Source organism: Brassica rapa, chromosome A09, assembly GCF_000309985.2.
Source record: "Brassica rapa cultivar Chiifu-401-42 chromosome A09, CAAS_Brap_v3.01, whole genome shotgun sequence".
Taxonomy (NCBI): Eukaryota; Viridiplantae; Streptophyta; class Magnoliopsida; order Brassicales; family Brassicaceae; genus Brassica; species Brassica rapa.
The window spans coordinates 39,526,824-39,553,832 of record NC_024803.2 but is presented as its reverse complement, the minus strand read 5'-3'; the positions used below and the strand labels follow the sequence as shown (position 1 = coordinate 39,553,832).

Genomic DNA, 27,009 nt, shown 5'->3' with positions numbered 1-27,009 from the left:
TTCAGATGTGGAAAACTGGGTCATTACCAGTTTGAGTGCACTAGCCTGGAGAAGAAAGCAAACTATGTGGAGTTTGACGAGGAAGAAGAATTACTCTTAATGGCACACGCTGACTTGAGTAATGCTGAGAGAAAAGGGGTTTGGTTTCTAGACTCCGGATGCTCTAACCACATGACAGGAGAAAAGTCATGGTTCTGCGAACTGGATGAGGAGTTCAAACACTCAGTTCGGTTGGGAAATAGTGCAAGAATGTTGGTGCAAGGAAAAGGAAACGTGAGGTTCGAAGTGGAAGGGATAACTCAAGTGGTAACCGATGTCTACTATGTGCCGAACCTGACCAACAACTTGCTGAGCATTGGACAGTTACAAGAGAAGAATTTGACAGTCCTCATCAAGAACAACGTGTGCAAGATCTTTCATCAACAGAAAGGTCTGATTGTAGAAACACACATGACCATGAATCGCATGTTCCTGGTGTATGCTAAGAAGAAACCAGCACCTGGCAATTGTTTCAAAGCAGAAGAAGAGGATTTGGGAGTTCTATGGCACAAAAGGTTTGGTCACTTAAACACCAAGGCGATCCATGTCATGCACAAGAAGGAGATGGTGAAAGGCCTACCAAACCTGAAGGGCGAGGTCAAAGTGTGTACCATTTGCAATGTGGGAAAGCAGCAACGTGTGAAGTTCCCAAAACAGAGCAAGTGGAGAGCAGAGGAGAAGCTGCAGCTGATTCATGCAGACTTATGCGAACCTATCACACCTACTTCTAACAGTGGTAAGCGCTATGTGTTTGTGCTTGTTGATGATTTCTCACGTAAAACTTGGGTGCAGTTTCTGGTGGAGAAATCAGAAGCGTTTGAGATATTCAAACTCTTCAAAAATGCGGTTGAAAAGGAAGCAAACACTGTGATACGAGGACTGCGAACAGACAGGGGAGGTGAATTCACTTCTGACAAGTTCAACAAGTTCTGTAGAGATCATGGGATCAAGCGCCAGCTGACTGCTGCTTACACACCACAACAAAACGGCGTAGCCGAGAGGAGGAACCAAACTATAATGAACATGGTCAGATGTTTGCTGTCAGAAAAGGAGATGCCAAAGACTTTCTGGCCAGATGCAGTCAGATGGACAGTTCATGTCCTGAATCGAAGCTACTCAAGATCCATAAAAGACAAGGTGCCTGAAGAAAGATGGACAGGATTCAAGCCAAAGGTGGATTACTTCCGAGTGTTTGGTTCAATTGCTCACGTTCACATCCCTGAACAGAAGCGAATCAAGTTGGATGCACGCAGCCACAAGTGCATTCTACTTGGGGTCAGTGAAGAATCCAAAGCCTACCGGTTGTATGATCCCAACACGAAGAAGATAACCATAAGCAGAGATGTGATCTTTGAAGAAGAAGCTAAGTGGATTTGGGACTCGAGTAATGTCGAGAGAGATGTGCTAGAATGGGGAGATGATGGCATGATTGATGAAGAAGAAAGCGATGAAGAAGAGAATGGCAATGAAGAAGTCGGGGGAGGTGCTGAGACACAAGTCACAAACGCTGAAGTTACCAATAACATTGGTGCGGGAGAGACTGCAGATGTTATTTCAGAAGTTGGAGAAACCTCAAGGAGACAGAGAAGGCAACCAGTTTGGATGCAAGACTTTGTAAGTGGGGAAGATGTGGGAGAAGAAGACGGTGAGGTCAACTTTGCACTATACATATGCAATGATGATCCGACGAGCTTCAATGAGGCAGTGAAAGAAGAAAAATGGAAAGACGCCATGGATAAAGAGATCAACTCTATCGAAAGAAATCACACATGGGAGGTCGTGGACTTGCCATCTCACGCAAAGAAGATTGGTGTGAAATGGGTATTCAAAACAAAGCTAAATGAAGAAGGAAAGGTTGAAAAATGCAAGGCTAGGTTGGTTGCAAAGGGATACTCACAGACAATGGGAATCGATTATACAGAAGTCTTTGCACCAGTGGCTCGATGGGACACGATCAGGAGTCTCCTAGCAGTTGCAGCTCAGCAGGGATGGTGTGTCTATCAGCTTGACGTCAAAAGCGCTTTCCTCTACGGTGAGCTGAAGGAGGAGGTTTATGTTGATCAGCCTGAAGGGTTTCTTAAAGTAGGGGAGGAAGACAAGGTTTATCGATTGAGAAAGGCTCTGTACGGCCTGAAACAGACGCCGAGAGCCTGGTTCAGTACCATCGACGCTTACTTTAAGAGGGAAGGGTTCCAGAAGAGTTGCTATGATCATACTCTGTTTCTCAAAAGACAGGGCGACAAGATCTTGGTGGTAAGCCTCTATGTTGATGACTTAATTTTCACTGGGAATGATGAAGCTTTGTGTTCAGAGTTCAAGCCTTCAATGGAGAAAGAATTTGAAATGACCGACATGGGGAAGATGAAGTTCTTTCTTGGAGTAGAAGTCAATCAAAAGAGTGATGGCATCCACATCTGCCAGAAGAAGTACGCAAAGGAGGTCCTAGAGAGGTTCAATATGTGGAACTGCAATCCAGTCAAGAATCCTATAGTACCAGGCACGGTCATATCAAGAGAGGGAAACCAAGGAGCTGATCCAACACTCTACAAACAACTCGTTGGGTGTCTAATGTATCTCACGGTAACTAGACCTGACTTGATATTTGTAGTATGTTTACTATCACGTTTCATGGCTGATCCAAAGGAGGAACACATGTTGATTGGGAAGAGAGTGCTAAGGTATTTGAAAGGGACGCTGGATCTTGGAGTTTTCTATGGGAGATCGTCTAAGTTGGAACTCTTGGGCTACACGGATAGTGACTATGCGCGAGACATGGATGATCGGAAAAGCACTTCTGGGTATGCTTTTCTACTCAATGGAGCGGCAATATGTTGGAGCTCAAGGAAGCAGGACATTGTTACTCTGTCATCCACTGAGGCAGAATATGTTGCAGCCACTTCCTCTGCGTGCCACAGTGTCTGGCTAAAGGGAATTATGAAGGAGTTGGGAGCTGTAGGTGAAGAGACCATCGACATTATGTGTGATAACAGCTCAGCCATCAAGCTTTCAAAGAATCCAGTCATGCACCGAAGGACAAACACATCGATGTAAGGTATCATTACTTGCGCAATCTGTCAAATGAAGAGAAGATCAGGTTGGTGTTCTGTGGAACAAATGATCAGGTTGCAGACATCATGACTAAGCCAATCAAGTTGGACCAGTTTGAGAAGCTCAGAAGTATGCTTGGGATGCAGAGTGCAGCGAGTGGAAGTTTAAACTGATGCTCAAGAGCATTCAGTTTAAGGGGAGGAATTTGTTGGGTTGACTAAGTCTGATGATTGAATAAGCCTAGCTAGCTTTTGGGAAGTTGTTTCCGTTTGTAGTTGAGTAGTTGCGTAGTGGCCTACTCTTATCTTGTTTCCTATTTCCTCGGTTCAGTTATCTTGTTGTTCAAGCTTCTATAAAAGCTTGTGTACTTTTCTTTATCTAATACAACGTAATATTCAGACTCTGTTTCCTTTAAATTTTAGTATTCGACCAAAAAAATGGGAATATTATCTAATCATAAGTGGGTGTTAAATTAACTATTAAAAAAGGATGGTTAATCCCAGTTGATATATATAACAAAATAATAACAAATTATTTGATATTCTTTTGGCTTGTATTTGGTATGAATTTTTTTTTTTGAAAAAAATATCAGTATGAATTTTCTTAGGGCATCTCCATTCCCGCTCCATATTTTACTCCAAAAATAGAGTGGAAAATAGAGTATCAACAAAAAATAAAAAATCTCTCCATTTATAGAGTAATCATTTTTTTGTTTTTTCAGTACTCTATTTTCCACTCCGTTTTACAGTAAATTATGGAGTGAAGATAGAGATGCTCTTACAATAATTAAGTAGTGGATCAAATCTCTTGGAATTTGGTATGTACATATATCAGTCATGAATTTGATTTTTTTAATGAAATTGATTATTACTATTTGACTAATTCGGGTAGTGGTTAACATGGTGAATTATAACAGATGAAAAATTCTTCAAACATTATCTCGAATCAACCATGTAAGAACCAGTTTGCTCTATACCACTAAATGTGTTTTCTTTAAATTGTCTGGATAGCCGATGAGAATATATCAAAAAAAACTTTTTTTTGCTTAAAACATAAACTGGTTATCTTTTGAAATACGTATGTATATCAAAGTTGTTTGTTTGGGAAGTTGTATTTATATTTATTTATTATGTTTAGTGGCAACAATAATATTTTCATGAACCATATGACTGGAAGATAAAGATTCGATAACAAAGTTACAAACACGAAATATAGTTCACAATCTAGCTGCCTCTCTTCAAGTCCCTAAAAATTCCATTCGTCATTTAAAGTTTCTTCTTTTAGTTTTGGTCCAACACTTTAACACTTACCTGTTTTTTTTTCTTTTACGTTGCTTATCTAAATACTGGAGTATTTAAAGCAACAACCTTTTTTCTGAATTTACGTGCAAGTGCTGTATATAGAAACAAATACTATACAATCCAACTTTGTGGACTTAAAGTACAAAAAATTATATTTCATTCTTTATGAAAAGAAAAGATTTTATGCATATTATTGTCAATATAAGTCAACAAAAATTTAAAATATAGCAGTTTCCAATCTTATAAATTTCGCACAATTTATTCACTATATCTCTTATAATCGTATTTTCGATCTTAAATCTTCATATTTTGTAATAGATACACATTTGGTATTAAGATCTCTTAGAGTGTTAAATATTAATTGTTTTTATTTAACTAACATTACCAGCTAATAATGTCTGATTGTATTTGATCGCCTTTCACACGTACGTACACATGACTTCAGAGTTCTATATATGTATCTATATCTTGGTCAGCCATTAGCAAACCCCAATATCTCTCTCTCCTCTCTCTCATAAGAAGGTACGCTTCAATTTCATTTTTTTTTTAGACCGCACTAATTTCTTCAAATTCTTTGAAGTTTTTAGACAAAACGTTTAGAATTCAAGAAAGTTGCTGTTCACATATTTTCATTTTCTTTGTTAGTTTTTTTTTTTGAAGAACATTTTCTTTGTTAGTTGATATGTTCTTCTCATGCTTACCTATTTTCAGATTCTTTATTACTTAAGCAGCTAGCAAAAATGGCCACAACGATGAACGTATGGTCTACCAAATGGACCTCCGGATTGGTATGTTTATACATATACATACATCATACATACATACATACATACATCATCTCATGATGTATATAATTTATATTCATGTTATTTTCTCCTCTCTGATTGGCAAATTTTATGAATCTTAATTATTTGGTTTTTCTATAGGATATTGAAGAGTACAACATCATCCACCAACACCACATGAACTCACTCTTAGGAGATTTTCCACAATCTCTTTCATCTCTTCATGATACTTCCACTTGTTATAACTTTGGTGCTTCTTGTAATGATTATTTGGTTGAAGAGGAACCTTCAAAGATCCTCAAGACCACTCACGAATCACCAAATTTACATCTTTATCCTTTTGCCAATTCTACTTCTCCACACCCTCAGCCATCTTCTAGATTTCTTTCTTTCGAAAAGACGGGATTAAAAGTTATGAACCACAAGTCTCCAAACTTAATATTTAGCCCCAAGGAAAAAGTTGGATCAGAAGATTTGATAAGAAGAGGGACAAAGAAGGCTCAACCTTTAGCTCGAAGTCCATCAAATGCTCAAGAACATATACTGGCCGAAAGAAAACGGAGAGAAAAACTTACTCAAAGATTTGTAGCTCTTTCCGCCCTAATTCCTGGTCTAAAGAAGGTAAATCCTGTTTTTTGTAACTAAAACATATCTTAATTAAATTTTATAAATCTCATTTGGAGTTTCATAAACTTTGACCGAGTCTAAATATGTTTACGTGCTATTGACATATATTATTATGTACGTGTTTTTAGATGGACAAGGCTTCTGTGCTGGGAGATGCAATAAAGCATATAAAGTACCTCCAAGAGAGTGTGAGCGAGTATGAAAAACAAAAGAAAGGAAGAACATTGGAATCAGTTGTTCTTGTGAATAAATCTCAGTTGGTTTTGGATGAGCATCATAAATTATCACCATCTTTCTCAGATGGAAATCGTGACTACTCAAGCTCGAATCTTCCAGAGATCGAAGTTAGGGTTTCGGGAAAAGATGTTCTTATTAAAATCATATGTGAGAAGCAAAAGGGTAATCTGATAAAGATTATGGGTGAGATTGAGAAGCTTGGTTTATCGATCACCAACAGCAGTCTCTTGCCATTTGGACCAACTTCCGACATCTCTATTATCGCTCAGGTAACTATATTCGCATATTAGTCAAAAAAAGTCTATCTTTTCATACAAAACTGTATATATATAATAAACTCTAGCATATATGTTTTAGAGGAAATAGGCTGAACTAGTTTATTTTGTGAATATATAACGTATTGGTCGAATTTCAGGAATCTGATTCTATAGAGCATTCATAGTTTGAGTTTATTTTTGATGATCATTATTGTTATGGTACAAACACGTTTCAAAATTAGTACAATTTTGGACTTGAAAATCTCATTACTCAAAATTTCTAAATAATATTGTACGTAATATTTTGCAGAAAACATGCGATTTTGATATGAAAGTTGAGGACGTTGTGAAGAGCTTGAGTTGTGGTTTATCATAGTTCATGTGAATGGTTTCACATTCTTCAGCGATTTCTCTTATCCAAGAATCTAAAGTTGATTTTCTTCCATCAAAATGGTTTTTAGCTGATTAATTTGTTGTATGGATCCTAAGTCATTTATAGAAAACCTTGTCCTTGTTGTTTAAGTTTCCCCAAAGACACTTATCATCAATGTTTAGTAGACGGATTTTTGTTCGCAGCTACTTGATTGTTTCTTGCGTTGTAAAGCATTCCGTTAGTTAATAAATGACATTTTCTTAGATATATAAGTTGAGCGTTTCACTGTTAACTAAACCTCTTTAGTTACAAAATTTTATATGATCATTAAATACTGTTAAAAATGGTTCAGTAATTTACGTAATACTAATTGTATTTTACAAACTCTAGTCATGATATATATCAAGAATATGGGTTTCTCTAGTCATGATATTCTAATCTGTAAGTGGAAAACTTATATAGATTTTCTGATTATTTAGCTAGAACTGTATTTTCTATAGAGATTTATGTATTGTTGGTTGTTTTATTCTGGTCTGGTTGCTTAGACCACTTCAAATTGAGTAATAGATTAACTTTTTGATATAAAAAAAATCTATAAGTGAAAAACAGTAAAATAAATAATTATACGTTTTACAACGCGAGGTACAAAATTAAAACCTTCAAGTTAGGTAGATTAAATTTTAAAGTCAAAAGGTAGACAACTTTAACCAAATCATTGAAGGAGTGTTTGTGGATCCTTTGTTGTTATCTTTTGCAAGATGATTTGATTTATTATAAGGCACTAGTGATCTTTCTAAAAGTACACTAAACTCATCAGAAAATGTTACTAAAGTCTATCTTATCAAATCCGTATCATTTCCTATTAATTTATTGAAAACACCAAAAACCTAATATATTAAATTTTGAGAATTTGTACTCCCTACACACCACTTTTTCCCTATTTGCACTCCATACCCTATATCCCTCCAATTTTCTTCCCCCCAACATTACCATTTTCCCCCCATTCAATGATATCCCACCTTTGTTAGTATATTTAGCTAATTTACTCTTAAATTTTTAGTTTTTAGTTTTAAATATGATAACATTATTCTGAGAATGTACATACACATATATATACTAGAAAGTATAGCAATTAAAATGAAGGAAAAAGTAAAACCATACAATACTCATATAAATATTCAAGACCTGATTTCAATTAATTTTGTTAGTAATTTCAACTCATGATATGGCTTTATTCTCTTTGATAAAAAAAGATATGGCTTTATTCTCATCCTAAAGAAAATAAACATAAAAGATAAAAAGCAAAAGTAACAGGTCATAAGTGCGAAATTCCTTGATAACAGGCTACCAAAGACGACAATGTATATTGGTTATTAAATTGAATTGACAACGTGGGATTTTTTCTTTGTTCTTGGAAACCGTTTTAGGAGAAGGTTCCTTCAAAATATGTCAAATAAATGTGAATAATGAATACCAATAGTGTTCAAAAAGTTATATAAACCTAACAACAATCTTAGAGCATCTCCAATGGTGCATCAAAATGAGGAAAAACATCAAAAAATAAAGAAAATCCATTTCCAATGGTACTTCATTTTGAGGGAAAAAATAAGGATATAAACAGTATTAAGGGAACACTATTCACAACCTCATTTTGATATCAAGCTTTTTTTATTTATATAATAATCCTTTACTTTTGACAATCTTTATTTTATGCATAAACAAAACATTAACATTAAACATAATTTTTATAACTTTATATCCAATATGTATATACTGATTAAACTTTTTAAAATATAATTACTAATAATTAGTTATTAAAATATAACTTATAATTTTATAAATTATAATATATAATTAAAAGAAAATAAAATAGAAAACAATACCATTGAGATACATAACTAATACAAAGTGGAAAAAATATAATAATAGTACTGTTTAAGTAAAATTCTACTATTACTTTGTATTTTGTTATGTAACTTTATTAATGTAATAAATATTTGTTTTTTATAAGTTAAAGTTTGGTTAAATTGTAGAATTTAAAAATAAATGAGTATAGTCTAAAATTTTATAAAATAAAAAATGTTATTTGCAATAAATAAAAAGTTAAAAAATGAATATAATAAGAATTGAGGGAAAAAATGAGGGCAACCATTGGAGCAAATCACAACCTCATTTTGAGGAAAAAAATGTGGAAACAATTGGAGATGGTCTTAGAGCATCTCCAACCCATTGCTATTTTCACCTCTATAATAGCATTTAGAGGTGAAATTGCTCCAACCCACCTCTATTTCTTCCTTTATAATAGAGATCTCTATTTTTTCCTCTATTTATAGAGGAATAAATAGCATTCCTCTATTTTTAACTCTGTATTTTAGAGAGTGCTATTTTAAAGGAATACATTGGAGCATATATCACCTCTGTTATAGAGTTCCCCTATTTTAGAGGTGAAAATGGCAAAATACATTGGAGATGGTCTTAGTGTTAAAGAAAAAAAAACCTAACAACAATCTTAATTACATAATGTCCTGAATATTGGGAAGAGGAGGTTACATTTCTTTTGTCAACAGAGAAGATACATGTGACGTTTTCCCCTGCAACAACGCAAAGATGGTTTTATCTTTTCAAAAGTGGTCGTATTTTTATGAAAGTTGCTTGATCCATTAACAAAAAGCATTTGTAATGTATTATTTTATTCCTTTTCAAAAGTGTAATCTCATTTTAAAGTTAAATTTTAGTGTAATTCTATTCTATTTTGAAGTGCAAAATATGATAATAACAATTTTGTTATTATTATAAAAATAAAATAATTTTATTTTTATTCAGGTGTGGAGTAAAAGGTAGAACAAAATTGCAAAACATTTTATTTTAAAATTTATTTTAGAATACAAAATAAAATTAATAGAGCTGAAGATGTTCTAATAATGTTTAGACATGAAATCAGTATATATATATAATCAATGTTAGTTAGGAATGGGCAAAAATTGGTTGTATTCGTTATTTGGTCTAATACTTAATCCGTAAAGTCCAGGTATTTGGTTTGACAAAATAGAGTATCAAATAATCTATTTAAATTACTTATAAATATTAAGCAAGTATCAAAGTATTAAAATACTAACAACTATTTGGTTTTGTTTGGTTTGTTACTCGCTTTTATTAATGAACAGATATATTTTTTTCTCTCTCCATCAAAGTATAATAAACTCATTTATATTTCTATTTTCACGGATGAATTAAACATAAGATATACATTTATATAAGCATGTTCTCTTTCTTATATATTTTATTTCTCTATTGACTTAAACATAAGAAAACAATAAAATATTGTTTATAAAGAAATTTTATTTAGATTTGAATTTCAACAAATTATTAAATAACTTATTAATAATTATCGAGTAATTTTAAGTATTCACGAATAACAAATAACAAAATGAGACAAGTAACTTGCAATTCCGTCATTTTTATCAAGTATTTGAAACTATAAATACTTACTTCTGACAAATCAATTATAAATCCAAAATTTTATTATTCGTCCAAGTTAAACCGAATACCAAATATACCGAAAATACCATGTATTCGGTTTTTACCCACTTCTGAATTGTTAGTTGTACACATTAGAATTATGACGAGGAAAAGGACAAAACTGGATGGTCCCAGTGATAGTGAGTTTAAATAAGACGACGATGATTTACTTAATCCGATAAAGAAAATGATTGGTCCAAGCCAAACCCCCAACCATGAAATAGTGAACTAATTATTTTGGTTGAATAATGAAATATTTTATTGATTATATTAAATTAGTTTAAAATTTAATCAATGTAAAACTAACAAATTTGATATACAATAAAATATTATTTTAGAAATTATATATAGCCTAATAAATCATAATTAAAAACTATAGTTATATGTAGATACAACTAAAATATAATTCTGTTGGAACTGATTTTGCGCTGATCAAATCTACGTCCACCACATTAACATCAGAAGAATGGCCGATGTGCAAAAAATATTTTAAAATATAACAAATGAAAATATCTTAAAATTCAAATTATTAATAATTGCAGAAATTATTTATATATTTTGGTAATTTATAAATTATTTTTATTAAATGTCTACCTTTGGTACATAAAGTTTTAACTTGGCAACTAGTATCCACCAAATTAACGTATTATTTAATTAAAAATTATTAACTAATTTTTTTCTACGATTTCGAATTTACTTCCAAATTTTACTGTTTGTATTTAAACTGTGCTAAGAGATTTTTCAATTTACAAATTTTAGGTCTTGGTTTGTTTTCCCACTTAACCAAAATTTACAAGATTTATGTTTTTCTAGGAGCAGAAGAGAAGCGAATTTCATGAAAATTTATATATGAAATCAAGTTATTTTATATGTGTAAGTAAGTATAGAGATTGGTTGATTATCAAAATTATTTATGATAGTTTCGGCGGCATATCCTGTCCACACCGCACCACCAACCGTACGTAAGGTCCGTAACCATGCATACACATTTGTCGCACTTTCTATCATATTTTAAATAATATATATTATCATACATATTTCGTGCATATATAAATATATCATCCAGAAACTTGCTTACAGAATCTCCATTTATATAACAATTAAACTTTGAAAACGTACTCAATTATGGCTTCATTTCAATAGGTACATACCAGTGATGTGATTATATTTCATTTCAAACGAGAAGAATAGACATGTTACATGTAGACACATACATATCATAATAGTACGGAAAGAAGCTTCCATGACAATCATAGATTTATCATTTAATAGATAATTTTATAGAAATTCTCTAATCTGTTGCAACGAGTTTAAAAGGCCGCTAACATATTGTTATTTTATTAGTAACGGTGTAATCACGTCTTTGAATATGTTTTCGCATACAAAATAATGTGAAAAGATAAAAAAAATGTAAAAAGTCCAAGCAGTTTCAGTTCGTTTTTGTTCATGTATGTATTCTATGACTGTCTCAACTAATTTGATGATGCTGGGGAAAGTCTTCCAACATGTTCAAGGGAAAATGTTGACTCTGATGTGGTAAGGAGGGACATCAGAAAATGAATTGTCCGCATAAAAACAAAAGCAAACCAAAGTATTCTATGAATATAGTCACATAAATCAAGGAGCTGATAATTCTTATCGTAAGTATCCATGATCCTAAGGATGAATCATTTTTGGACTCATGTTGTAGTTTCCATAAACTCTCCCAACAAAATTGTGTTGGTTGATTTGAAAGGATTCAAAGGAGGAAAAGTGTTGATGGGTAACAAAACATTGAGAAATAAGGAAAATCAAGATATCAAACCCCTTACCGTGATTTCTTTTAAAGCAAGGTACATGCCAACTGTTAATCTAAATCTGATCTATGACTGTCTCAACTAATTTGATGATGCTATCGAATTTACAACATATGAAACCATGTCAAACAATCAACATGAACTATGTAGAGCGTACGTTTACAATTTAACAATTTCAAGTTTCACTAATACATACAAACAACATCTATGATCTATGTTTATTGGTTCAGAGACATTATATATGAGCAAAAACCACTAGTTTAAAATTTTTGTTTCAAAAATATCATGATTTTCTAAAATAATATTTATTTACTCTTTCAAGAATAATCAGTAGTAAAAAATTAATCCTAAAAGTAGACCTTATAAATGCAAATCCAAAATTTAAATTCTAAACTGTTAAATATATTTTTGTGTGTCTTATATTTTAGTAAAAAAACCTATATTGATACTTTTTGGCCCTAACAGTTGCATTTTTAAAACCAAAGAAAAACTTTATTTCGTGTGGTATTGTAATAATGTTTCATTACATATTAAGGTGTGTTTGTGTCATTAAAAACTGTGTAATAAGTCACTTACATAGTCTGGACCCTCCCATAAGCAAGTAATAAAATAAAATAGATGCACTATGTGATAAAGTGATCTAAGAGCATCTCCAATGTAAAACTCCATTTTTTCCTCTAAAATGGAGTAAAAGTGAAAATGGAGTAAAATTGCTCCAACCCTACTCTATTTCTCACTTTATAATGGAGTGATGAACAAACAAAAAATAGATTATTCCATTTATGGAGTAAATTTCATTATGAAGTGAGATATGGAGTTGGGTTGGAGCATTCCTTACTCCATATTCACTTTTGTTCCATTTTAGAGAAAAAAATGGAGTGGGGATGGAGATGCCCTAAGGATGTAACAATTTCACATAAAATTAGATAAGAGTTTCCTTATCCGAACGTATCTTTGCGGTTGATGCGAAAGCCATCATAATTGTACTTAAAATTTCCGGAATCAAGACTCCTATGTTATCTGGAATTCCCCATATAGCATCGGCTGAGGTTGATTTGATCCACTAAAACACTGTGGTCTTAACCATTCATTAATGTCTGTTACACCCATCTCCGAAATTGTACGAGCTGATGTTGCTTTTTTTTTTATAACTGTAATGTGATTCTAAAGGCTTTCTAGACATAAGGATTAATCACTACGAGATCCGTAAGATCCACGTTTTTTTATCACTTAAGACGCTCTTGTTGGCCAAAGAGAATCGAACTCAGAGCAGTACTCACAGCTGTGAGTCATTTACCACTAGACCAAGACCATTTGGTTTAAGCTGATGTGGCTTGTTTCTTAAAAATGAATGAATTCTTTGGAGTTATAAAAATATTAAATAACAAACGAAGTTTAGAAATATAATATTTTCAGGCTGATATATCCTGATATATATATCGTCGGTTTCTCTCTTTCTAATTTATTGTAGTTATCGACTTATTGGACAACAATAAACTTTTGTGATTTGGTTCTGAGGATATGTATAAGATACTAAATCAAGTTCGGGAATATAATATTTTTTCATACACCAACAAAGTTAGTTAGCAAAAAAAACACACAAAAAAGTTCAGCCATAAGATAGTTAAACATTATCCTTTTGCTCTAAAGCGTTTGTGCCCACATGGAAGTCCATTTCAAGATTTTGATCGTCACATGTCAATAACAAATATGACAACTTACAACAACAAAACAAGATAATATGGTACATAAAAGATATTTTGGGGAAAATATGCACATAAAAGATATTTTTATACGTATTATAATTCATATAAGTATATATCAGTATATGTACATAAAATCTAGAAAGGGATGTCGAATAAAAATACAAAAAAGTAAGTAGGACAGTGATGAAGCAAATATTGAAAGCGTGATAGATTTGGTATGATAACCGAAATTGTGGTTTCTATAGTGAGTCAGATGATGACAATGCTTTATTTAATAAATTTAACCCCGAACATATGTACATAAACAAACCACTAACGATTTATTCAGAAATTATCAGTTAAGCCTTTCACCCTAAAACCATTAATCAATAACAATGACTTCCATACAAAACATAAATTGATGTTATGCATTCAATTATAAAAATACATATTACGATAAACCACAACTATTGAAATCAATCCTTAAATTCTTATTGATGAAAGACCAAATTTCAATAAAAATAACAACACACTAGAGTTTTTAGTATCAATTTAGATGATAATATGAATTAATTTGTAAGTAAGCATCAGAAAGCGCATTTTACCAAGTGTAAATATCCTACTGGTAGTTGATCTTTCTCCAGAGGAAAGAAACGTTCAGAACCAATGAATGGGTTCAAATGCTTATCTAAATACGCTCATGTCTTTGGTTAATTTTTTATCCAAATAACAGAAAATAAAAATAAAAAATGGCCCATTTTCCCTCGGATAAAAAATGTAGAGTTTAAATCTTTTAAAACCATGGGAGCAAAATCAAAGGAAGAGAGAAGATAAATCAAATGGTGGCTGTTCAGTTGTTTAGCTGGAAGACATTCATTCTTCTACCTTCACAAGCTTCAAGACATGATGGTTTCACTTCTTTTAACAGGTTTTTAATTTGTTTTCTTCTTCTTCTTCGTCTTATAGTTTCAACTTTCTGAAAAACAATTGCTTCCATGGTGGTGCATGTGTTTTACAAGATATATCTCTCAAAATTGTCTTTGTTTCAGAAGATTGAGTTTGCACTCTTTTCCTTCAAGTGGGATTGATTCTTTTAGATCCCGAGGTGAGGAGGCTCTGAAACTGAAACATATTCCACGTCTCAATGTCCTTCCTCTCAACAAAGACTCATACTTTCATTATTACAGGAACCTTCAGAGTCAAATGTCAAAAGACAGGAGACAGAGAGTCGTCTAGTTTCAACTTGAATCTACCTAATGATTTCAAATCCAAAATCCATAAGGTGAAAAAACTAAACCATGTCTAGTGCTCAATGCTTCATGTCATGTCTTTGTTTTTTTTGTGTTCAATGCTTTAGCTTTCTTGTTAAATTATCAAGAAGAAAATCTCCATTTACATATATATATATATATGATTTATGGTATAATCTTTTTTAATATACATATACTGCAGAGTCTCCAATATAAACTTGTACTAGGATGCATCCCACTGTATGTGATTTCGAGAATTGTGCAAAAGGTCATTCATGAGCTTCCACGCCACATTCAGAACTCAGTAGGGGTTGGCTTGCCTTTTGCTTGTGCATCAAACTCTCTAAATAAACCTTCTTTAAGTGGTATCAAATGGAGTCTTGCAAGGTTCTTTTTCCTGTTCAATATTCGGCTCGAGAAGAACGTTGCTACGTATGTGTTTCCTCGACCATTACTTCTATTATCTGTGAGATTTAGTTGAAGAATCTCCCTTGGTATAATATATTTGTATGTACAAATGGTTACTAATAGAGTTTGTTGAAATGTTATATAGATAATGTTAATGTGAGCTGGACTAACCGAAATAACTACTTTTAACAGAATAACAGACTCTGTTTCAGTTACTAACTAAAGAAAACTTTTTGTTTTACTTTTACATAGTCAGGATCTCAAAATGTACTACATAGATTTTTGCTGACTATTATTGCCAGTTTCACTGTGCTTAGGATAAGCATTATATTCATAATTAGTTTGTATTTTTTAGTTCTTTGTGAATATTGACATTCATTCTGATGTCTTTATTAGGTCCCTGGTGGTGCTTGTGATAGCATGCCTATCGTTTGTCATGATCGGAGGAATCCTATTTTTCAAATTCAGGTAATCTACCATTTGGTTTTTGTCAACAGTTCACATATACTAGACTATATTTTCCATTCTGTGGTTTTGATATATTCTGGAATTTACCACTTTCTAACATGGTTTTAATAGTGCTTATGAGACTTTTTTTGTCTGGTTTTAAAGTATTTATAGGCTTATTTCTTCGATTATTTTACTTCCCTGGATAGATCTATCCAGGTTTCATGGACAACCTTCAATGCTATTGCCTTTTTGTTTTGTGAAGGAAAGAGGATCAATCCTTTGAAGACTGCCTCTGGGATGCTTGGGCATGCCTTGTTTGTGCTGATTCACATCTAGAGGTTCAAGATTTATCTTCTTCAACGTCTCCAAAATATATTGATTACAACTTATGCTATGGAGTTATTCTATGCAACTAAAAGGCCTGATGATGTTTTTTCTGGAAAAAAAAACTGCAGCAAAAGTCGCGTGTTGAGAAAGTCATTGGATTTGTCCTAGCGATTTGGGGGATACTGTTTTATTCTCAGCTTTTAAGCACAATGACAGAACAACTTCGGGTATATAAGTTCTTGAGATAGACACTTAGATACTATTGAGAAATTAAAGTTGCAAGTTCCTTGATGGATTTGTCTCTGAGCAGGATAATATGCAAAGGCTAAGAGAAGGTGCACAGATTCAAGTCATAGACACTGATCATATCATCATTTGTGGAATCAACAGTCATCTTCCTTTCATACTAAAGCAACTCAACAGTCATCATCAGCATGCTGTCCGCTTAGGTACTGCCACAGCTAGGTAAGTTTGTTCACTCTATATATATCTTCCAAGTGATAGTAACTTTTGTGTGATTAGTTTCCTTGTTACATGCTCTTACAGTAAGCAGACACTTGTGCTTATGTCTGATACTCCAAGGGATCAGATGGAAAAACTAGCCGATGAGTTCAACACAGATTTTAATCATATTGACATACTTACAAAGAGGTAAAGTACTCAGCTGATCTTGTTGGCTTGCAGTTTATCTATAAAGAGCTGATTTTATGCTTCAACCAGTGCAGTTGTAATCTTAAAATGACGAAATCATTTGAGAGGGCTTCCGCCTCTACGGCCCGTGCCATCATCATACTACCAACCAAAAGTGATGGGTAAGAACATTCTTTTGAAGTGTCAGAAACTAACATGTGACTAAGGAAAATATAAAGAATCTTATACCAATGATCTCATGTACTTTGTAAAAGAGTAATCAAACAAGTTAAACATTGTATTTCAGGTACCACATTGATACAGAAGCATTTCTCTCTGTATTAGCCTTACAACCTATAAGAAGAATCGAATCCATCCCAACTATTGTTGAGGTAAATTAGCCTACTGAAGATGATATATTGTTGTTTTATTTTGTTAATAGTGCTTGTGGAAATGAATGTAGGTATCAAGCTCTAGTATGCATGATCTCCTCAAGTCCATTTCAGGAATGAAAGTTGAACCAGTTGAAAATATTACCTCTAAGTTGTTTGTCCAATGTTCACGTCAAAAAGACCTCATAAAGATCTACAGACACCTACTCAATTACTCAAGTACAGTCCTGCTTTCATCTTAATACATTTTAATGTTGAAACAGCATTGTTTTTTTTTTTTTTTTTGTATTCAAGATCTAATGCTAATACAAAGTTTAATCATTGCAGAAAATGTATTTAATCTTTCTAGTTTCCCAAATCTAGCTGGGATGAAGTATAGACAGATAAGACTTGGGTTCCAGGAGGTATGAATTGACTATATCATTGATATTTTGGTCTTTTATAAACTTCATGTATTATTGTTCTTTTTAGGTTGTGGTCTGTGGTCTTTTTCGAGATGGTAAAGTGAATTTCCACCCGGACGATGACGAAACGCTCATGGAAACAGACAAAGTATTGTTCATTGCACCTCTCAGTTGGAGAAAGAAGCAACTTTTATCTAAGGACATTGAAATTGAGAACATTTCAGTAGATGATGAGCACGAAACTCGTAAGCAATCACGGCTAGAAAAGATTATAAAGCGTTCTAAGATGTTCTTATCAAAGGTCTGACTCTCAAAACTGCCCTCCCTCCCCACAATGCTTGGACGATATAATATTCTTGAAATTTTGAGAGTTTTGACTTTTCATTTCTATGGTTTTGGGACATAGGGATCATCAGATTCCGTGGAAGGACCAAGAGAAACTATACTTCTACTTGGTTGGCGTGAGGATGTTGTAGATATGATTGAAGAGTTTGATAATTATCTTGGTCCAGGAAGTTCATTGGAAATATTGTCTGATGTATCAATAGAGGACAGAGGAAGAGTGAGTGATGGTATCGGTTCAGGGAAAATCAAGAACATACAAGTTTCCCATAGGGTAAATATCAATTTTTAGCTGCATGTAACAAGAAGATAGCTTCAAAATTATTTATTTGATATGTCTTTTGAATTCTTCTGCAGGTTGGGAATCCGATGAACTATGATACATTAAAGGAAACTATAATGCATATGCAAACTAAATACCGAAAAGACGAAGAACCTATTCCTCTGTCTATCCTTGTAATATCTGATAAAGAATGGCTTCTTGGAGGTAATCAAGAACATACAAGTCTGAAGTCATGGCTTCTTGATGCTAACATATATTGTCCTGTCCTTTTTAGATCCATCTAGAGCAGACACACAATCCGCTTACTCTCTTCTTCTTGCTGAAAGCATCTGCAACACGCTTGGAGTAAATGTAATCTACTGACTTTTTTCATTACATCCTAATGAAATCTTTGCTAAAAGGGATTTTGTTTCTCTAGGTACAAAATCTAGCCTCTGAAATCGTTGATTCGAAACTCGGCAAGCAGGTAATCAGTTGAAATGGTTTTGCATCTGTTACTGATTAAGCTCATTTAGCTGAAAACATTATACAAATTAAAAACATTTGCAGATAACAAGAATCAAACCGTCTCTAACTTACATAGCAGTAGAGGAAGTGATGAGCCTTGTAACAGCACAAGGTTATACATTTCATTCTTGTGTGTTTTAGTTAACCTAAGTCCAAACAATGGCAATACTATTCTTCATTTATATTCAGTTGCTGGAAACAGCGAATTGAACGAGGTGTGGAAGGACATTCTAGACGCAGAAGGCGATGAGATTTACATAAAGGTGAAAAAACACGTCTCTTCTTCCCTAAAAAAATATTGTAGTTCTGAAAATAACTAATGTACTTGAGACACACAGGACATTGAGCTATACATGAAAGATGGAGAGAACCCTTCATTCACTGAGCTATCAGAGCGAGCATGGTTAAGGAGAGAAGTCGCTATAGGCTACATAAAAGGCGGTAAAAAGGTGAATCTGAAACAAAAAATAAAACGTATTTCTTTCCATTAACATTTATGTAACTGTTTGTTTTATATAATTTGTGGTGTTGCAAGGTAATCAATCCAGTTCCAAAGACAGAACCTATCTCACTCGAAATGACAGACTCGTTGATTGTTATATCGGAGCTTGAAGGAGACCAACCCATCACACTATGATGTATCCACTCTCTTATATATCTTATGGTTTCTTACTCACCAGCGATATTGGACAAGGAGACTCAACTCACAATTAGCATGCTTCAAACAAGGAAGATTTTAATTCTTTCTTTGCCACCACATAATTTCAGTCTTTGTAATAATGTCCCCAAGACTCAAACTTTATTTATGTCTACATATGTTATCAACGCAATGGGGCCATGATGTATGTAATGTAAAATGGTTTTTGTTCCTCCCACTAATTCAGTTTTAATATTTTATCGTTAGTTTTCTTCTACAAAAAAAATTATCTAAAAATTTAGAAGATGTGAATATCAAAAACATACAAGAATACAAATAAATGGTGTGAATTTCATAATGACAATGGTCACAAAATGAAAAGTGCAGCTCATTAAAAATAGGGGAGGTCAACAAGTTGATTAAAAAAGGACACCTCAGATAATTCCTCTCTGAGAGCCATGAAACTGATGAATAACAAAGAAGAAAACAGTTTGCACAAAAAAAAAAGAAGAAGAAAACAATTAGCTTGTTCGAATTACTTATACTTGTCACGCACAGATATGCTAAGAAGAGAACCATAGGTGCCAAAAATAGTGATAGTTTTCCTTAGCCCGTGGCGTCAAGCACGTCGTGTAACCTTAGCTTAAGCTCGGTTCTAATCTTTCTTAGACAAAATCTGGTGAAAGTACAAGGGGAGTCTAGTGATCAGATTGGTGATTTAAGGTTGCTTACGCTTTATCATTAAACAGCATTGAGTGATAAGCATAATTGTTTCTAATTATCAAGTTTATTATCTAATCAAGTTTTAATTTATAGAATGTACTGTAGTTATATATACATACCCCATAAATTTTACCATTTATAGTTGCAAATAATTTCTTGTAGAGCTCTTTTTTTTTTCCCGTCAAAGATTGATTTTATAGATATTCAACAACAACTGATACAACACCAACAAAGACCAACGAACACATGATTAATTCGTGGTTAGCTAAGCCGACGGATAAAGAAATATCCTCGGAAACGAGATCCCACGCAGGGGAAGCAAATGCCCAAACGAACCCAACATTAAAGGGCGAGTACAAACTACAAACTTAAGCTAAGCAACTAGGTTTCAAGCTAGCGGTAATACTCTCCGCCGAACAGGTATGGCAGGCATCAAGAGAACCTATGAGACTGTTTAGCGGGATTGCCCTCGGCCAAACCACCGCAAAACCACTTTCTCCTAGAAACAACGAGGACACTCCTCAAGAACCAAGCAACACGAACTCCATAGACCGGCAAGCGAGAACCTCCTTCGATTCAATCACCAAACCCCCGGAAACGGCTTAGTCGAACGCGACTGTTGAACGCCTAGGTATGAAGCCACACAACAAATCTCCACGAGATCTGAACAAACAACTAGGAGCCAAACCCACCAATCCATAAACAACACGCACAGGCCACAAACGGCAGAAGGATGGATTAGACGGGATCCATAGCAAACTCTAACAACACAACTGAAACCTGTAAATGTGAAGACGTAACCGAAAGCAAGAGGGATATGCAAAATCAACAAAACTACACAGATCTAGACAGAGATTCTTAGACAACAGGTTTTGTAGCTAGACCACACCGTTAATCATAAGATCCGGAGCTTTTATCTAAGAAATCTACACAGATCTGAGAGTATATGTCGATTTGGAAGAAGCACATCACTCACAAAACGAACCCTAAGTCGCACACCGAACTACCACAGAAAGAACTTGAAAGAAAATGAAGGTTTGGGACCGGCGCCGGTGCTAAACAAGCCACCACGCGCCGGTCGACCGAGTTGACTCAGAAGGAGAAGCGACGGGAAGGGGGAGACGATAAAAAGGAGAGAGAAAGGTGAATTTCTTGTAGAGCTCTCGAATAATAAATAATACGAACTCTTTTCTATTTGATGATAATATATAAAATATATTATTTTACAAAAAGTTAACCAATTCCTGAATAACCATCACTTCGGTTCAAAAATCTTAATTTGAAGATTTTCAGCTTGGTTTAATCGGGTTTACTCCAAACTCATCACTTCATATAGAAAAACCTCCTATTTTTTTTATAACATTTGGACAAAATTTCAACATTCACTCATTAGCTCAGCCAGTAGAACACGGACCTTACACTTTTTCCTAATTGACATATATCATGGAGTCATGGTAAGCATGTGTTCATATTTATGAAAATAAGATCAAAGCCAATTCAATTATTAAAATTCGACATATAATTTTTCAAAATACTGGTGCCGTTTTTTTTTCCTTGCTCGTTGACGCAGCAAACATGGTGATGATCTCGGACCTCTAGAAGCCAACAAATTATACGAAAGAAGACTTCTAATTTCGACCATAATTATTTATATAGGACATTAACGTCACGTGTTATGCATTATACACCAATCTGGTCAACGTTATTACGGAGTGGAGAAAGAAAAAAACAAAGCCGCGTCTGTTGTCAATATATAAAGTATAGCACCTAGAAACACTTTCTTCTCATAAACCTTTTTGGACAAATACAACAAAACATATCTCTCGATTTGTGTTTAAAATCTTGTCTTTATCAGGAAATATTTTATTTTTACTACATCGGTCTTTCTCAATTCGGACATGGATGAAGACTTCTTCTTAACCGACTTCTCACTCGAAGACATTGATTTCGACTTTAATATTTATGAAGAAACTAATGTATCGCCTGTGGAAGCGAGCATACATACAGAAAGAGCTCAGTTTATTGAGCATCAAGTTCCTCTTAATTACCTCAATGAGAAGCCGAAGCCTGTGGTGAAGATCAATAACAAGCCACGACTGATTTCTTTTGATTTTTCGAGTAATGTTTCTTCTTCTCCAGCTAGGGAAGATATCATTACGGATCAATTGGTCACACGTGGAACCAAAAGAAAATCATGTTCTCCTGCCAAAAGATCTCCAGTTTTCGCCAAAGAACATGTTATAGCCGAGAGAAAGCGTCGTGAGAAGCTTTCCGAAAAATTCATTGCCCTCTCAGCACTTCTTCCTGGTCTTAAGAAGGTACTATCTGATGCCAAATTTAAAATTTTAATGTAATTGATAGTTTAGTGCAAAAAATAATAATATAATTGATAATTATTTTAAAATCCACAGTGAAAATGTAATTTTATAAGTTATTGTCAATTGATTTTGAGATAATTCAACATCTTGTTTTTTCAGGCGGACAAGATTACGGTTCTTGACGACGCAATTTCACGTTTGAAACAACTCCAAGAACAAATAAGAAAGCTCAAGGAAGAGAAAGAAGCAACAAGACATATGGAATCCATGATTCTTGTGAAGAAATCTAAAGTGTTTTTGGACGAAGGAACTTTCCTATCATCTTCTTCTTCTTCTTCAGATCATGAACAGTTTGATCAACCGTTGCCAGAAATAGAGGCTAAAGTAGCCCAAAACGAAGTTCTAATCCGAATCCACTGCGAGAAGAGCAAAGGGAGCATGATTGACATACTAAACACGATCGAGAATTTTCAACTGCGTGTCGAAAATAGTATTGTATTGCCATTCGGGGAATCGATTCTTGACATCACCATCCTTGCACAGGTAATCATTCAATAACAATTCTCATTTGCAATTGATATTATATTGGATATCAAAGGGGATATTTTATCACTCATCTATATTGATGTTTATATGAAATATTACTAAATACTGATAATTAGCAAATAGAGAAATATTCTCAAATAGTTCCAAATCAAACCTTTTGACACAAAATAAAACACAAGGGTAAAAATCACAAAATAGTACAACTCCATTTATAATTTCAAGATTAATGATTTCTTTTGTTTAATAACTGTTATTTTCTGATTTTTTTCACATTGTGTGCTATTCTGTGACAAAATACAGTGTTATTGATGAAAATTTGACTAAATTTTAATTGCAGATGAGGAAAGACTTTTTAGTAAGCGCACTTGAGGATTTTGTAAGGAACCTGAGACTCGCAATGGTTTAAGCCTTGTTTGAAGTTTCAGTATCTGTAGAGACTGAAACGACACCATTTTATTGGATTTGCTGTCGTTTTCAGTATAGTATTTTTTTCACACATGCACTACTACCACGTGTGTTCGTTGCAGGACCAGCTTAATGGTGTCATAGATCTTGGGACAAATTTTTAATTTTTAAATTATTACTTTTCTATAAAAAATTTGATAGATATATGTTTTTTTTAAAATACCAAGAAGTATTTTTAAAAATAAATCTATGAAAATAAAAAAAAATACTTTTATATAAAAAAAATTTGGACTCATTTTCTTATTTTTATTTTTTAAAAAATTCAAACCCTTATTTATTAAGAAATAGGGGACAACGGTCGCACCGCTCGCCCCCTATCTAAGCTGGCCCTGGTTCGGTGCTTGATGTATTTCGTAGCGAAGTTCTTGTCTCAATCAGTGGTTGAGACTAAAGGGGATACATTCGACAACGACGGTCGATCATTAATGTAAAATGATATCTTGTTGAATATTAATTATCCCATTTGTTAATCAAAAGAGGCAGTAAAAGTGAAGCAAAAAATATCTAGGCCATCTATTAATTTATCGGAAGATCAAAGATTACAAGGAAAAAACCAACGAAATCAGAAAATGAATTTCGCAAGAACAAAGTAAATCTATGTAAACTCTAATTCGGTGTGTTTGTAAATGTTTTTATTTTCTTTCTTTCCATTCTTTTTTATACTTTCCAACTTTCTTTTTCTTTTTCTTTAGCCGATGTGGTTTTCTTTGCCTACATTTTCTCAATTGGGCTCGGCGTTATGCATCCTTCAAAGTATGTGTTTTTTTTCCGAGTTGTCATCTCGGCTTGCCAGGGTTACGATTTCGGTTAAACCAGAAATTTGATTTAGTATGAACCGATGCTTGGGTTAAATGTCAAACCCTATTTCCAGTTTCCTCCTTGAAATGCAAAATGTTGAGGTTTCTTTGTGCATGTTATGTTCAATGCGATTAGGATTGCTTAGACTTATCAAGTTTGGTGTATGAGTGTCTCTCAACTGCATCCACCGTAAGGTCTAAATCTGAGCGTTTAGGAGAATAGAGATTTGGTATTAAACGTCTACTTGAAGTTTGGCTGAACCTAAATCCACAATCTCAACCTAGTAGACATAACTCTTACTTTTTCTCTCTTCAAGCAAAAACCCTAACCTCCATTCTCTCTCTTCTCTCTCTGTGCTTACCTTCCACTTGTCTGCAAACCCTCAAATAGTGAAGCTCTTCCAGTTCAAAGATTCTTTCTTTTGCCAACTATCAGGTATCCTCAAACTTCATTGTTTCTGATTTCAACCTAAACCTTAGATGTTCCTTTAACAAACTAACCCTTTTTCTTTTCCTTGTTGACCGTGAAGAGACTCATCATCCCAAAGACACTTAAACCTCTGCATGTTTCCAATATATTCAGATGATCTTAGATCTGACTCAAAGGTCTCAACTTTCCTCAGTCCCTCCACCTACTGAACACTAAGAAGGTAACTAGATGAACCATTATCTTTGTTTTACTCTAAATCTATCTTCAGACGTAAAGAACTTGTTAAACTATTGACTCTTGTTTCTCTTACTATTTCAGAAGCCGATGCAACTCCACATGAAACCAAACATCATGAGTCTTACACCTTACATCAATATTGGGTAATAACTTAACCTCTTCTCTTGTTGATTATTTCTTTTTCGATTTGGATCAATAGCATAACGATCTGATCTTTCTTCCTTTTATTTTGCAAGGTAACTATTATCAACGAGGTTGTTACCCTTAGCCCATCCTCCTTATAGCACACATTCACCAGATCTGAGCATAGCTGGAACTCATACCCATGTAAAAAAGCCTTTGTTAGGAAATTTGCAGGATTTTTGCTAACATGAATCTTGTGTTGAGTTATATCGCCTTGAGATACAATATGAATATAATCATACTTTGTAGCAACATGTTTAGTAACTTTGTGAAACACATCGTTTTTTGCAAGGTGCAAAACACTCAATGAATCGCGATGTAGTTTAGCAATTCTGGTTTGAGTACCCAATACTTCACAATTAACTTTTAACCAAATACCTTATTTGGTTGCTGAGGAGAGTGTCGTCTACTCTGCCGCAGTGGCCAATAGTGCTACTAATGACTGTAAATGTGATATCTATGACACTGTATTACCTCACACCTTGAAAACATATCCTGTAATTGCTCTTCTTTTGTCTAAATTAGTAACATAATTAGAATCACAAAACCCTTCAATAACATAACTTGAACCTTTAACAAATGTTAGACTTGATTTAGACTCCCCTCTTAAATATTATTGAATTCACTTCACAGTTAAAAACTATCATGTATTTCCCCAAACCTTGAAAAGATATCTTGTAATTGACCTTCTTGTAATTGAACTTCAATAACAAAATTTGAACCTTTAACAAAAGTAAAACTAGCTTTAGGTTTTCCTATCAGATATCTTAGAATCCACTTAACATCTTACCAATGATCCATTCTCGGTTTTGACATGAATATGCTAACAATCTCTACTGCATATGCTAAGTTGGGTCTAGAGCCAATCATGGCATATATTAGACTACCTACAACCCTAGCATATGGTATTGATTCCATTTGTTTAACCACTTCTAAAGTTGATGCCATAGTTAACTTTTCAATTTGAAATGAGAAGTGGAGTATTTACATGTTTATCGTCTTCCATGCCAAAGTTTTTAAGAAAATTTGCAATTTAACTTTCATGTGATAACCCCAGAATGTCATTCTTTCTGTCACATTTAATATTCACTCTTAAAATCCTTGAATATTCATTTCAAATTTCATGTTCAAGCTTTCTTTCGCTTTTTGTATTCTCTACCAAATTTCTTGATATAACATAAGGTAGATGGCTTGACTTATATTCAAATTCCTCATGTAAACACATGAATCAAAGTTGCTTTTCAAAAAAAATTCCCTTTTCACAAAACTATCATATTTAAATTTCATTGTCTAGGAAACTGTTTCAAACCATATTTAGATTATTAAAAAAGACACACTATATTCTTATCTCTGATTTAACAAAACCTTAAGGCTGATATACCGCTATGTATGGCCGCCACATGCTCCATCGACTCCAAATTCTCCATTCATCACATTTTGCTTGTTTTCCTTCTCCAAATGGCTTTATTCACCTAAGTACTTGCTCCAAAGGTTTTACAAAGCAAATTCGTATGCCGAGACTCTAAATTCACATTCGCTTAAATGTAAGCTAACTAGATGGAAAATGTGGGAAATGGAAAGTTAAAACCAACAAAAACTCAATTACATCAGTGACTCATCAAATCTAAAACTTTCAACTAATTTATCATTGATTCAGCCAAATTAAATTTATTTATCATATTTGATCTAACTTCTCAAAAGAAATGTTTTAAAATTATGTATTATGATTTTTAAAATTAGTAATTTTGTTTAAAAAAGAATCAAAGAATAAAGAAAAATATTAAAAACCAAAAAAACAACTATAGGAAAATGGGCATTAGCATATGGAAAGAAAAGACTTGATAATAGACTGGTAGGGATAAATGATTATGGATTCAAAATCTTCTCTATTAAAAGAGAAGTACCATTTTTATCTACCATAAAAAAGTCATACTAATCTTATTAGGTCAATTTAATTAATTACATTTATTTAATTATTTATATTAATCTATTCAATATATAAAGATACTAATA

At 33.5% G+C, this 27,009-nt stretch overlaps 3 protein-coding genes and 1 long non-coding RNA gene across 8 annotated transcripts; 3 read left to right on the top strand and 1 right to left on the bottom strand.

The window, feature by feature from the left end:
• The first annotated feature begins 3,820 nt into the window (after positions 1 to 3,820).
• Positions 3,821 to 6,934, top strand: LOC103842468 (transcription factor bHLH18). Of its 2 annotated transcripts, XM_009119088.3 has the most exons (5): positions 4,872 to 4,910; positions 5,100 to 5,176; positions 5,315 to 5,794; positions 5,929 to 6,306; positions 6,605 to 6,934. In XM_009119088.3, the coding sequence occupies exons 2-5, from the start codon at positions 5,129 to 5,131 to the stop codon at positions 6,668 to 6,670; spliced, it is 972 nt and encodes a 323-aa protein (XP_009117336.1). In that variant the 5' UTR covers positions 4,872 to 4,910; positions 5,100 to 5,128; the 3' UTR covers positions 6,671 to 6,934. The 2 variants fall into 2 exon arrangements, with proteins under 2 accessions (XP_033136695.1, XP_009117336.1); XM_033280804.1 differs by having other exon boundaries at positions 3,821 to 5,176.
• Positions 6,805 to 14,088, bottom strand: LOC117128449. Its single transcript, XR_004451748.1, has 2 exons — positions 9,165 to 14,088; positions 6,805 to 8,168 (listed from the first exon to the last, which is right to left on the bottom strand). It is a non-coding gene; the product is annotated as an uncharacterized LOC117128449 (long non-coding RNA).
• Positions 14,089 to 14,330: 242 nt separating this feature from the next.
• On the top strand, positions 14,331 to 19,563 carry LOC103842466 (putative ion channel POLLUX-like 2). 4 transcript variants are annotated; one of them, XM_009119086.3, is made up of 22 exons: positions 14,331 to 14,595; positions 14,720 to 14,772; positions 14,855 to 14,949; positions 15,120 to 15,349; positions 15,722 to 15,793; positions 16,038 to 16,113; positions 16,231 to 16,329; positions 16,413 to 16,567; positions 16,649 to 16,753; positions 16,828 to 16,914; positions 17,040 to 17,124; positions 17,196 to 17,343; positions 17,452 to 17,528; positions 17,596 to 17,829; positions 17,935 to 18,144; positions 18,228 to 18,357; positions 18,428 to 18,504; positions 18,572 to 18,619; positions 18,703 to 18,772; positions 18,850 to 18,923; positions 18,999 to 19,109; positions 19,196 to 19,563. In XM_009119086.3, the coding sequence occupies exons 1-22, from the start codon at positions 14,507 to 14,509 to the stop codon at positions 19,295 to 19,297; spliced, it is 2,427 nt and encodes an 808-aa protein (XP_009117334.1). In that variant the 5' UTR covers positions 14,331 to 14,506; the 3' UTR covers positions 19,298 to 19,563. The 4 variants fall into 4 exon arrangements, with proteins under 4 accessions (XP_009117334.1, XP_009117333.1, XP_033136656.1 ...); XM_009119085.3 differs by having other exon boundaries at positions 14,332 to 14,595; positions 14,717 to 14,772; XM_033280765.1 differs by lacking the exon at positions 15,120 to 15,349 and having other exon boundaries at positions 14,416 to 14,595.
• Positions 19,564 to 20,166: 603 nt separating this feature from the next.
• Positions 20,167 to 26,761, top strand: LOC103842465 (transcription factor bHLH19). Its single transcript, XM_009119084.3, has 3 exons — positions 20,167 to 22,338; positions 22,498 to 22,881; positions 23,222 to 26,761. Exons 1-3 carry the CDS (start codon positions 21,919 to 21,921, stop codon positions 23,288 to 23,290), a joined length of 873 nt encoding a protein of 290 aa, XP_009117332.1. The 5' UTR covers positions 20,167 to 21,918; the 3' UTR covers positions 23,291 to 26,761.
• The last annotated feature ends 248 nt before the right edge of the window (positions 26,762 to 27,009 follow it).